Source organism: Bombus bifarius, unplaced genomic scaffold (genome assembly GCF_011952205.1).
Source record: "Bombus bifarius isolate JDL3187 unplaced genomic scaffold, Bbif_JDL3187 scf7180000007973, whole genome shotgun sequence".
Classification (NCBI taxonomy): Eukaryota; Metazoa; Arthropoda; class Insecta; order Hymenoptera; family Apidae; genus Bombus; species Bombus bifarius.
In genome coordinates, this window is record NW_022884359.1 from 7,046,274 (window position 1) to 7,060,437 (window position 14,164).

At 41.2% G+C, this 14,164-nt stretch overlaps 1 protein-coding gene across 2 annotated transcripts in view; it reads right to left on the reverse strand.

Moving 5' to 3' along the window:
- LOC117216001 (protein slit) overlaps positions 1-14,164 on the reverse strand; it is a 630,281-nt gene that overhangs the window by 584,355 nt on the left and 31,762 nt on the right. The window contains exon 2 of one of the 2 annotated variants that reach the window (XM_033462555.1): positions 5,003-6,768. In XM_033462555.1, coding sequence (XP_033318446.1) covers positions 5,003-5,295 — 293 coding nt within the window. In that variant the 5' untranslated portion in view covers positions 5,296-6,768. Of the gene's footprint in view, positions 1-5,002; positions 6,769-14,164 lie in introns of those variants that run through there. The other variant, XM_033462553.1, reaches the window with a different exon arrangement.

Consider the following 14,164-nt stretch of genomic DNA (forward strand, 5'->3'; position numbering starts at 1 on the left):
ACAAACGTATATATGTAACTTGTATTCTTTTTGATTCATACTTTATCATGTTTTTTTTTATATTTTTGTTTTATCTAAATACGACGGGATATTTCATCAAATGATTTGAAGCAGCGAGGATCAAAAGTGAGTATACGCAAATATATAATAATACAAAACTCATACACGTATGTTGCATAAATTGAAAATTGATTGGAAAGATATAAGGAAGATGTAGGAATAAAAAACATAGGTAAGAGTCCGTAGGTAAGTCAAGATTATACGAATCACAATTTTAACTCTCACTGCATTTCAAAGAATGTTGTTATGAAAGATATTTAGTATAAAGAGGCGAGATATAAAGAGATTGAAATGTTATCGATCCCAGGTATCGATTTGATTTATAAAATTGAGATTTACGCATGACCTATCACTTTCATTGTATCAACTAATACTAGGAAAAATAGTTGCAAAGAAAAACGTAAAATAAAAAGTTGAAGAAAATTATGAAATAACGTAAGAATCTCAGAATCGTTTGAATAGAACATATAAAAAGAATGATAAAGTACTTCTATAGAATTGTTGATTAATATATAGATACTGTGGCAAGATAAAAATATAACCAGTATTGAAAATGAGAAAAATCCTTCAGTGACTTTGTAAACCATTCGATGTATTCAATGGTTCGACGTGCTGTTATAAATGAGATAATCTTTAATATTCTATGATGGTTGATTTACTATCTGGAATTATTTACCCGAGTGATTCATATCTGTCTGACCGGAATAAAATATATTTCTCGTACTGGGTCAAATTTAACAAGAGAGGGAAAAAACGAGAATAATTCTATCGCTTTTATAGATTCGTTCGTTTTGTAGTCCAATGGAATAGCTGTCGATCGCGACACGAGTATAATATTGGATTTTGTCATTTTCGCGAGTGCGATATAGGTACTATCTACCAATTTGCTTTCATATAACCATCGATTTCTACTTAACACAAGTATTTTCTTTTTTGTGCTACCCCAAAAAATAAACAGGACAATTCTATTTTTTATAAATTTTGCAATTTCGTCACAGAGATACATTATTAACGTTCATGTTTTAAGGAATAATAAGACTTACTCACATCAATTTATACTTTGTAAGAAAACGTACAAATAGTCGGATTTTAAGATAAATTTTTAAAAATAACATGTACCATAATTAATAGTAATATGCAACCTCGTGACTTATCCGCTTTTATGAGATTGGTCATTGTAACAGTTGAATACTTGATATTAAAATATGAAAAGCACACGAGGGAAATATTGATATCATCTGATCGCTAAGAAGAACAACGGCAATAAAAAGAGAAAACTTCGCGTCGACCAAAAATTACAAATGCAATCCAAGTGAGGTTTTGGCGTTTCATTCCAAAGCTAGAAGCACCGAGTTTTCATTTCGGCATCGGTAATAACGTATTTCGAGGATTTAATTATTCACGATGTCCTCTGGTCTGTCGGCGGCATATTAATAGTATGCTAATCAATCGTCATTAATGGATCTCCGTTACATCGAGTTCGTCGCGACGCAAACCTGCGAAAGAAAGCAATAAGACAAGAAGCTATTTGTTTGGTAGACCATTTTGTTGCTTCTCGTAGTCATTTACTCTCCTCTCTAATTGAACGCTAACATACACCGAGAAGTAAAGGGGCTCGCGAGAATATTCAAGCACTTGCTGGCACCTTTTATGAATATATTATAACCGATACACGAAACATTCTAAGCTTAGCACTATAATGAAATCCGATTATCACGATTACATTACTAAAGTTTTCAACAAATGTAGAAACGTACGAAGAAGCAACAGGACATTTAGCGAAAGCATATGTATATTTATAATAATATTATAATAAGCATATGTATATTATCCATTATATAAATAAACTTCAATATTCAAAGGGATTATCCATTAACATACTAAATATACAGGGTGGTTGGTAACTGGTGGTACAAGCGGAAAGAGGGTTATTCTACGCGAAAAAAGAAGTCGAAAATATAGAATAAAAATTTTTCGTTTGAGGCTTTGTTTTCGAGAAAATCGACTTTGAATTTTCGCTCGGTACGAGTGCACTTTATCACGTCTCGTTATAACGGATCTCGCTGTAGATCGTTGTCTCGATGGAAAAATTAAAAAAAAAATAAAAAATAAAAAAAATTTTTATTCTATATTTTCGACTTCTTTTTTCGCGTAGAATCACCCCCTTTCTGCTTGTACCACCAGTTACCAACTACCCTGTATACTTAGTAAATATATACTTGCAGTAAACTTCTATATACATTTTCTGGTTGATTCTACATTTTACTGATATAATCATAATAATTTTGTCTCGTTAGAATGCTAATCAAGTTTCAAGCAGTTTCATATAAGACACATAATATATTCAGAAAAGCTTTCTATGGTAAGTCTGCAAATACTTTCACGAGTCACTGTACACGGGTCTAATTCATAACCATCAATTACTCGACTTCGTCGCGAGGACGTGTGGTCGATAGCTACGTACTTGTAGTGGAGAACTCTTAAGCGTTATTGACGTGTCATCGAGCAAGATGCAGCAGCAACGTTTCCGCGTTTAATAATTTTACAACATTGTTCGGTGGCAGCGTTTTGCCTATCTACGTCGCAAATTACGAACACTCTAGCGAACACGTCGTTCATCGCGATCCTGCATCGATAAAATAGCGACGCAGTCCTTCGAGGATACAGGATACTCTTGACGTTTTATTCTTGCGCTCTGGCCGCGTTGTAACGCGTTTTATTGCACCCGTTGCGTTTTTATTGCGCCACTTCGACCACCGTCACTCCGAGGAAATGCAAAACTATTAAACCGACGTTCCTACCGTGTGGCCACATCGCATTGCGAGGAAATATGCACGCTGCTTAACGACCAACCGTTCAATTCTCATCCTCTCTTCTTTCCTCGTTTTTTAGTTGTCTGCCGATGCATCGACATTCGACTAAAAGCAATTTCATTTAAATTACCGGCTTCTTGTGCGATAACTTTGTCGAGCGAAAACGAGCAGAAAAGCATGAAGCGAGTACTGTGAACCGTTTTGGTATATCGTATAATAGTGAGTTATTTGGAAAGTTTTTGACAATGGATATATTAGGTTGTAACGTAAATTTCTCCTCTTTCTATATTTTATTACACGATATTTATAAAATAGGTTTGAATATCATTTAGTTTCCGATATGTTTGGAATTTCATGAAAAATAGCAGGCGTCACCTGTCGTAATACGTTTGTATCAAGCTGAATAAAATGAAATGAATTTTTAATTTTTTAGACATGAAGTTAATAAGATCATGTTGATTTGACATTGATCCGAGATTGATAAGAGAAACTGACATAACAATAGGAGGAGAAAATGAGACGAACATACATATGTTACAACCTGACACAACGGTTCATGAAATTATTTCAATGCTTACAGAAAATTTTATAAATATTATACGTGTTATACAAAAGATCTTGAAATTTTATTGACATTTTAATAATACATTGAAAAAAATTTGGCTGATAGTAAATTTTTTATCGAATATTAAAATGCAAAATTTAATTAAACGCTATTCCTATTTTAAGAGGAAAATTGGAATTAATTATTTAAAATGGTGTCGTTCGTCACTAAAATTGCATTGCGGGTTGATGTGAACTAGATATTACATATATAGTAGATCTAATTTCATCTCACCTACCAAATATAGCACAAGTACAATAGAAGCTGTATTATTACCAGACTATCGATTACGGGAACAATCAATTACCGGGACATTAATTGAGAGAAGATTTGAACATAACCAGTCGTTGGAAAGATTGAGAAACAAGAATAGAAATTGAAAAAATTGTTATATTTTTATTCGAAAGTATCTGTCTCCGTTTGATATTAATATTTATAGAACAGTCAACAATAAACGATCTTTGATACGAGAAAAGAATTGTTCTGTTATTCGAATAACGTATGTTATGCATCATTCATCCTTTTCTTTTCATAACATTTTCTCAATGATGAAAAACTGAATACCTGTACGATTTGCAGGCCTGAAGTAAGCAGGTTTCGAAGCGATGATTTATTTAACATCGAAAGTCATCGAAAGAAACCAACCATTATTCCATGAACCGTTAATTCTACAAAAATACATCGTCTTTAAATTTCTCTTCCATTTCGCAACGAAATTTTCAAACAATTCAATATTTCCTTCCATTTAAAAAAGAAAAGCAATTCGACCTGTCGTCGAACGCAAGATGAACAATAATCGCGATGGCTACGTAGAGCTCTATTATCAAGAGCCACCGATATACGCATGTGCCTTCGTCGTTCTTTTCCAATCGACTAATGCAACCCCCACACAAAGAGCTTTCACGAGTAATTTTCAGGTTAAGTGAGTCGGAACAGCCCCATTTTTCTGAATACCTCGCGATCAACCTGCTACTCGGTCCGGTTATCGGTTAGACCGTTGTCAATATGTTCGCCTGCTTTTTAATTTATATCGCGGATGGCTGCGTGGATTAAGAGTTCGATAGAAGTGTCGATTTTTGGAGATTACAGCTAAAAGAGTTGCTCGCAAGATGGGCAATTTATCCGAGATAATCGATTCGTCTCGTTGAATATTAAGAGGAAGATAAATTGCGAATAAGTTTTTATTTTTATTATAATGTACCACGTTTTAAATCTACGTACGCGTAACATCTTTGAAATTTTAGACACAACTTGCAGAAAACTGCGCTATTCGTAGTTACAGACTGCGGCTTTTTATACAACGTTATTACTATGGTCATGACTAAAAAAAAAGAAAAAAAATGAAAATTGAATAGCTATTTCTTTCACCTACCAAACATTACCCGGATACTTTGTATACATTTTTGTGCCGCATGCGTTCTTGCATTTTTAAATTCGCCATGAAAGCATAGGTTTTCGCAGTGAACTTTCAGCGTAATTTAAAGTAAATAAAGAAAAAAAAAACAAAGCCAATCAAAGCACTCACAGTTTTTCGGCGAGAAGAAGGCTGGCCAGGTCTCCAGGAATCTGCGTGAGTCCCTGTTGAGAGCAGTCGACCTCTTGACCGGTACACGTGCACAACCACGGGCATCTACCACTGTTCATCTCCTCCATCGTACCCGACAAACTTCCGAGACCGAAGTTACCGAGGGCGGTACCATGAGAGGCGCCACCGCCCAGCACGGACAATATCAGCAGAAGTCCCCAGGCGCAGACCACGGAACCGCAGCTGACGCCGAGCAAACGCAGCGACCAAGCCGGCGTCATGGCACGTGCCATCGCCAAGACCTTCCGATTAATGTCCTTCACAGCACGATTAGGTCCCTCGAGGATTTTGGCGATGCTCCCGGCCCGGCTCTTCGGCCGAATATTGTTCGGATCGTACAGACTGAAGCAGGCTGCCTCGTTGCCCGCCAGCCGACCGACGTTGATGCCCGGATAAACGTAATTGGGCGCCGGCTCCAAGAACGACGAGATTTCCAATCCTTCGGCTGGTGGACAACCGAGTATCCGTACCGGCTCGAGAATAGGATCCTGTTCCAATCGTATAACAGAGCACTCGAACTCGTTTGACGTCAAATCCCGTGTATTCTGACTCTGATGTCGTTCCGTGGTTTTTCCTCGCGATCGATCCCTCCTTCGACCATGAACCCGACACGATCGATTCGAATTCCTTCGCGCGCCGTCCACGTGATGTCTGCCCGAAATGCCAGTCGCCCGCTGCCTATGCGCCTGACACACTCCCCGTCTCTCGTACGGTTCACCAACGACCACGCTATCGGCCGACGACGACGTGTTTCTCGGTCGCTTCGAACGGACCCCCGATCCGTTGTCGGCTATCAACTGCAGATCCAACGCTGCCTCCTGATGACGCCACTGATGGACCAACACAGGCGTCTCCGTCAACGTCACGCCACCGCCGCGATCCTCGATCCTCAACGCCTCGCAGGCTTTTGATTGCCCAACAACGATACTGTTCGATTGCTCGTCCACCGTGAAGCTCGTTTTTTGACCAGCATCCACGTCCCTCTGACCTGGACCACACGCGGTACCAAGGTCCTCCGTCGATATCTCGACGACCTTTTCGCGGTCTGCCTCTATAGAGTCGATCCGCGATCCACCACCGGGTACTGACGATGGCTGCTCGTGAGCTAGACCATCCAGCAGGCCCTTTTGGGGGCCGTGTTCGTGGCCCCCTTCTCGTTCTTCGCGCCCCTCCGACAAGCTGTTGGACACCACTAACGGCACCACCCGTTCCTGCGCATCCTGGGGCACCGCTCTCACTGACTTTATCTTGACGCTGGTCTGTGCCCTAGTTTCTACCGTACCCGACGCGGGTACGTGGTCCTTGCCGCGGGAAGCGCGTCCAGCGACAGTACGGCCAAAGTCATTTACCAATTTCCTATATGCCGCGTTTCACTCTCCGTCCAATGTCCCTCTAGTCGACTATTTCTAATCGCTGATCATTAATCTAACTCTCACGTTGTGCACAGATATCGCGCTGTGGTTGTACGCGTGTTACATACGCGTGTATACTCGGGCTACGAAACGCGTGTCGCTTTACACTCTCCCGTGCTTGACGAAGCTCTACGGCTAACGCTTGTCAGTTTCTTCTTTCCCCTACTCGAGCTTCCGTTCACTCTGGCTTTCTCGATTGTCGATTGCTCGTTACGCGGGCATTATAGTCGGCGATTGGTGAGTCGATTTGCCAGTCGTTTCTTCTACACGCTCGATGCGACAGTGATGCATCACCTGTAACAAGGAAACACCTTTCTTGAGTATACATATATATATTACGTACCAGCTGTGCTCGAGAAATTTTTCATCGAACAAGCTACGCGACCGAGTTTTAATAACTCTAGCTCGGTATGCACGCGGATGTCTCCCAGCGGATATTTAAAGGCGGAAGTTGCTCGAGAGAGGCAGGTACAAGCTCGACCGCGATAGAGCCGCAATTCAGTCGGTCGGATAGGTGTTTTCCGTGCACGCATGATATATATTCCCCCATCGGCGGAAGTTGCATATATTCTCCGGTGGCGGAAGGGAGGCCGCGTTAGTCCCCCTTCGCGCGACTAGATATCGCGATTCAACGTGGCAGACAATATTTTCTTTTTTCATCCCCTCCGCGGTAGCGTGCTCGCGTGCCTGTGTGCACGCGTCACCGAAAAATACATCTTCCATCTTGTAAGCAGATGCGTCTCGTTTTCTAGCAAGACGAAGGAGAAGAGAAGGAAGCGGAGAGAGAACCGAATGGCGCAGCCAGTTACAAAGAGAGGAACTCGCCGTTGCAATATCGGAAGTACGAGAAAAATATGCTTTCGAAGCACAATCAAGGACTCGAACGCATTCCATGCACAGCCGTTCCGAGTTGCGAGGCATATTGGAATTTCTCTCCGACGTTCTTCCTCCTTCGTCTCCGCTGAAACACCATCTCCAACCGCTTTCTTTCATTTCCCCCGCGCCCGCGCTCGTCTGCCATGCAAACGTGCCTTGAACGCACGTGATGTCCCTCATATACATGTTGCTCGCGCTCCTAAGTGCCCCCGGATACGTTTTCACGATTTATCACTACCTGGGAACACCTGGAAATAGAATGTCTGTCGCGGCCACTGCGCGAAATAATACGCGGTCCCGGCTGTTCCCTGGCTTAAGTTGCGCGTCTGGCAGTTTCTATTAGGGCTGGAAATTGCAGGCTGACTTCCAGGAAAACCCCCGGCTTTTACAAGATTTTTACCTCCGTTCTGTTATTTTTTGAATCTTTTGTATGCGGATCATTGGTTATTTTATAGGAGAAGATAAGATAGGCTCCAATTATTTCAAAATTGGAAGTTGAAAATAGCGAAATCGAAGCTCGCAGTTTTTAGAAAATCTGTGTGACTAGTGTTCTGAAATTTTGTAGTTTTTTATCCACGATGTTACGATTTTCTTGACACCGAACGAAAAGATAATTTAGGAAAGTTGACATTATTGAAATATGGGAATAAAAATGTCCCCATTTCGATTATTCTGTTAGAGTAGGTAACGTAATATAATATACGATTAACAAGACTGATCCATTAAATAATTCTCTACTTTGGTTAGAAAATAACAGCTACGGCACTGAATTATATACATTAAAGCAGCCGCACATGTTGACTGCGTAACTTCAATATTTGTCAAACATACTTGTTAGCAGAGGATAAAGAACTCTGAAGAGTGCTCGTTATTCCAAGCGGCAGAGAATTCGATAATACTCGTCAAACAACTGCAGAAGGATAAAACAAAGACTTGACGTCTAATTTGAAATTCGTCGCAACTTAAACCCACATGACTGAAGCAATGACTCTGCCTTCTTGCTGCCAAGCTTATATTGACCGACTTTCCCATCGACATGATTTTGGATCAGGCTCAAGTGCAAGAATAAATGATGCAATCCAGTTCAACATAATATATAGTTTATAGCACGTGTATAAAATGTGAAAAGTCGAGAGTTACAAGCTACTAGTACGAACAAATCCTGTTGCATAACGATAATTTGATAATACGAGAAATTCAATTTTACAAGTAAATTTTACAACCTCTCTTGATGTAAAATTGTAAAATTATAAAGCAGAAATTTATAGCCTATAATTTGTAATCTGTCAATTGGCAAATCGCTGGTCAACGATTATATAATAAATTATTTTGCAAGAGAACTCAAATGCGTAATTCCTTCTTAATCGAAAACCGTCAACAACGCAGCAGGTACATTGCTTCTTTCATCCTGTGACACGATCTAAAAGAATTTGTTCCATAACAAAACTCTAGTTTCGAATTAGTTTAAATCGATTCACAATCAACATTCTCCAAAATTACTATCCGATCCATTTCTCGATCGTATCAAGAAGCGTGACAAAACTCGCAGGAATGCGAAAGAAGCCCGTACGGTGGCGTAGATGGCTCGCGTCTCGCATTGAAATTCGTGGAAAATCTAATATTCCCTCCGGAGTGAGCCAGGGGACAGGGATCGATAATTCGATTAGCAGTAGTCGACACTGAGAATAGTTAGGTGGGACGCGTCTTCTCTGTAGATACTCGAGCGTGGCTCGAGTATACGGTTAAAGTAGCCAGCCCTCGATACAGAGGATCGGTTAGAGGGGGTGTGTACACCACGCACGTATAATATTCTCGAGCACTCTCCTGCAGATAATATCTCCAGAGCCCTGGCAGCCTCTGATGTTCGAAGTTAAGACGCCGAGGGGTGGCGAACCGTTTCGATGTGACACATCGACCAGACGAGAGATCGTCCAGAGGAATCCTTCTTCCTCGCCCTCTTTTCAACCCCACCCCCTACCTCCAGCGTTCGTTTCACGGGTGCTCGGCATTAATTAATAACGTTAGCTCGCATTAATTGAGGCAAAGTAGCGAGCGTCGGTGTTCGAAACTTTTTCTTTTCGCCCCGTGTCGCGTCAACCCTTTCCGATATATCGCCACGTATAACGCGTGAACAAGACGTCGAGAGAGGGAGGAAAATCGATTCTCTCCTCCGATCGAGCACCGTGTTGTTCGCCGCGACACGCACGGTGCGTGTAGATTCGACGTAATTGGGGAAATTATACTTTACGATAAATCGTGCAGCTGGCAAACGAAGTGCGCGAACGTACTGTGCCTGATGAAAGTGTTCGAGCACTTGCTATAGAAAACGTGTATTATTATCATTACGTATTTATGAGTTCATTATGCGTGTTATGTAAAACATTTTATATGAAGTAAGTTTCTCGAAATTGAATATTTAATCGTGTACTTATATAACGGAATTGAGAAACGAATAACAAGCGGAGTTGATTAGTTTGACTTTTAAAAAGATATAAATAACTTGTAATCTTTATGTACATTTTCAAATTCGTTTGGAAATTTACGAATGCAATCCCGATAGTCAGGTCTAGTCGGGATGCTAATGAAATTTCAAAATGAAATTTCCTATAGCACGCATAATATATGCGTAAAATGTTTCTATAGATATTCGAATACTTTCGTGAGCCGCTGTAGGTCGTTCCAGGGTGAAAGGGATGAACACTGGAGCCTTGAAGTCCCTTGTCGTCGTCGACTCGCGTGTCGACGGAATAATTGTCAGCACAAATATTTGACCTCTCGACGCTCGACTGATTGACACTTCAACGCCGTTCTCGTCGATAAACACATGATTCCGTTCACGATTTTCGTCCACCTTGTTCTCCCCTTTCGCTTCTGTTTCTTTATTTTTCTAACGTCGCCTGTTTGAAGAGTGCGTTAATGCTTTTAAAATTCCTGGCCAAACAATAGCTCCGCTGATGCACCCCTTCCATCCTGCACGAAAAAGGACAGAAGGGACAATATTGACAGAGATACGACGCGACCCCCTGCAACGTTGCGAGGCCTCGTGCACCTTGGAGTAAAACGCAAACCGACAGACATATGCTGCGTTCGGTTTTAATCAAATTAACCGTGCAAATAGACGGTGCAAATTTCTTAAATAGTAGGGCGAATGAAAAAGTTCGTTCGACTTTTGCAGATAAAATCTTCGCATTCTAAGATCAACATTTTCGCGGACAAGCTTCCACTCCGATATATCAGATCTATTTGCGATATTTTCGTAGGATAAAAGTTGTTTAAAATATGCTATCCAATTACCCACGCAACGGTTAATATTTAAAAGTGCATAAATTCTTATTTTGAAAATGTAAATTGATATAAAGGTACTGAAAGAACGGAAAACTGAAGATTCGTGATATTTTTACGAGAATACAAAAAATTCACATATTTGCTTCTTCGCGTTTCAAATGCGGCGCGACATTTTATTCGTGGCGCTTTGTTCCGTCGTTTTATGAACATTCCAGTTCACTTCTTCAGAGCATACCTGAAAAGCGGAACGTATTAATTGAAAGCCGAGGGACGTAAATGTAAACCCGTAAATGTATCATCTAATCACCATGGAACATTGAAATGGAAAAGGCAAGAACAATCGTTACGAAGATTCACGAACAACAGCTTGATGGCCAACACAAGGGTTAAATGAACTCGTTGGAAAACGAGAGAATGGAGAAACTAATATCGAGAACTGAGCGATTCTATCGACTATTTCGAGCAGAACAGACCGACGTATCGACTGAATTATATTTTCCCTGGCCGGCATGGTACGTATTCGTCGTATAGACGGGTTCTGTGGAGCTCGCGTACCGGTATACAACATATAGACAGAGCCGGAATCCCTTTGAGCCGAACAGAAGGGAAAATCAGACGGTTCTGGGATAGCCAATACGGCGACGAAGCTGGAATATTGCGTCCTTATTGTAATATATTTGTAAGCCACTTCGCGAGACAATTTCATTCGATGCGGGCACGAATGTAGACAGGTGGATATACACGAAGGTATTCCTTCGAGGTATATCATTATATTGCGCCAGAGGGGAGGAACCGATTATTTGTCGAAAGCTCGACGAAACAAAGGAAGGAAAAGGAGTTGAGAGTTTATGGCGAACGGAAGTTCTTCTATTCCACATTTCGTTTACTTCTTCCTTCTTCCTTCTCTCTCTCTCTCTCACACACACACACGCACACACACACACACTCTCTCTCTCTTTGTTATTTCGTTTGGTAACGGAACTAATAAAAAGTTTCGCTTAGAATCCTCCGAGTCAAAGCATAGATTTTTCTTAGGTTTTATTGAGAAACAGAAAGGGCTTGGTGTTCGAGAGGTAATAACTATTGGAATTTTACTTTGTGGCGCAATGACTGTAATTAGTAATTAAGCCAAGTTATGACTTCCTAGGTGGTAAGTGAAACGTTGAACGTTCTCGTTCAGTGGTTTTAAGAACGGCTGAGTTTGTAATTAATCGTTTACTACATGTTCAGCGAGTTACTGCAACAAGTGACAAGTATAGGTAATATATTATTTGAGTATGGTAATTCGCAGTGAAATTGTTTAGTGAACGAGCGGAACAAGCGACAGTGTTCATAAAATTGTTTCAAGGAAACATTTCCTTGGAAAATATATGACGTGTACGATTGTGCCGATAATAAGAGTTTTAATCCAGTATTTTGTATAAGGATACGAAATAAAGAGAACCAAAATAGGGGAAATAAAATAAAAATTCAAAATTCGGGATCCATACAAAAAACTGGAAAAAAGAGACAAGGTAAAGCTCGAACACGAATTTTATTACAAAAACAGACTTTAAACCCGGCAACCTTAAATCGTAACACACGCTAAGGTTCGCCACTTAATTCGAAGAGGAAGATCGAGAGAGGGCGGCATCCATCCCCTTTTAAAACAGAAGACCGTAACGGCAGAAAGCATAACAGCGGCACGCGCTCCTTTTCCCATTTCCTTCAAACTTTTCCCGTAACACGGTTTCCCTGCAGCACGACACTAAAGGCTTCCTGTACAGACTACTATGCCACCGAGAACACACATACATACACAGAGGCAAGGTGGATGATTTTTCGTGAAAAACTTCCTGGAGCCATGGTTTGCTTTGGAAGCGGAGATGTTTGGTTAACATGTGTGCCTAATGGCCCGTGCGAAATGGATTTTTAAGGTCTCCGTTTAAAGACGGGCCCGTCGGGAACGAACGTGCCGCGACCGATCGAAAATCGATGTTGACACTCGTATGTGTGCGACTGAGAGAGTGGCGATGATCGAAAGCCGATAGGGACGACGTAGCTGTTATCCGGCCCTCCATGGACGCATAATGAACGCGGTCTAGTACATCAGCTAGTAGTATCGACGAACATCGATCGTAACCAGCATAGCCGCGCAGGTGCACGCTTTTTAAATCCACCATTCGCGCCTTCACGGTGAATTTAATTGCATCGACGTCCGATAGACGGCCAATGAGGACGATAGGACACGTGCGAGAGCTTTCCATTTTGCGGATGAGATCATTGAATTACAAATGGAAACGCTGATACCGGTAACGACAACGTGGGATGTTCGATAAATGATGTGGCGGGAAATGGAGAAAGCTAATAGGGATGAGATAAAACAGACGAATATAGAGGGCTTGAAAAATTTAGATTTAGCAAGTGTTTTGGGAATATCGTGGCGAAGTTTGAGAAAAATTTAGAAGTTATATACTTTTATAGAAATGATATAAATGATCAAGTGATTTTAGTTAAATGTTACATTTCTTGTATGTTTTGTAACACGAACGGTAAGATGCATTAAATATATTGGACTAAGATAAAAAAGAAAAAGAACGTCGCATCAAAGAATGTCGTTGAACTTCCATCGCTAAAACGTTTCATCCACTACCGATAAAGAAACGAAATAACCTGCTAACCCTGCCTGCACGCCTTATCACCGGCTTAAAAAAGAAGCATCGCTACGGAGAATCATATCGAGCTGACACAACAAATGGAACAGCTTCGACGAAGTCTGGATCACGCTTTCTCGCCACACTGACGAGTATACCTTTTTTTATAGGTTTTACAGATCTCTCAACGTGAAAGTAAGAAGGGAAGACCCTCGGATATTAGGTTTCCCAGTGCGGTTTTCAACCACCCACTCGATCGGTTGATCGGTCGACTTTACCCCGGGGAAATCACACTAGATACGAATTGGACCTCCACCCTTAGTGAACACACGCGCGCGCGCGCGCGCGCTTGTTCGCGCGACCACCCTTCTCTCTTTCACCTTTCAACGTGGTTAAGAGGTGGTCCATGGGAAAAAGAGATGGTCAAATGGAACACGAACGGCCCTTGGCGACATCGGAGACGAGGCAGTGTATTAATCGGGAAAGGATCTTCTTTCATTCGTTGGAGCATCCAGTTTTGCGACCCTCGGGGAACAACACGGGACAAGAAAGGATTATCCAGTAGGTAGTATTTCTGGACGGTGTATCGACACGTCGGTGATTGCCACGAATCGATACTCGGAGTCCCGGGAATGATAACGAATTAGGAAAGATGACGCGAACTTGCTGGGTGGACGATGCGTGGCAATTTATGGTCATCGATTAGTCGTTGTTGAGTTAGGTTCGCTAAATGATTCATAATAGTTGAAATTTCAGTACATAGAAATATCTTTCGCAGTCGATTCATGTTACTGAAATTTGATTTTTATCATTGCAATTACAAAACAGAATTTCAACAATTTTCGTTATACTTCTCTTTCCATCCAGATTTTATCCTAATCCAGGTTAACTGTTAA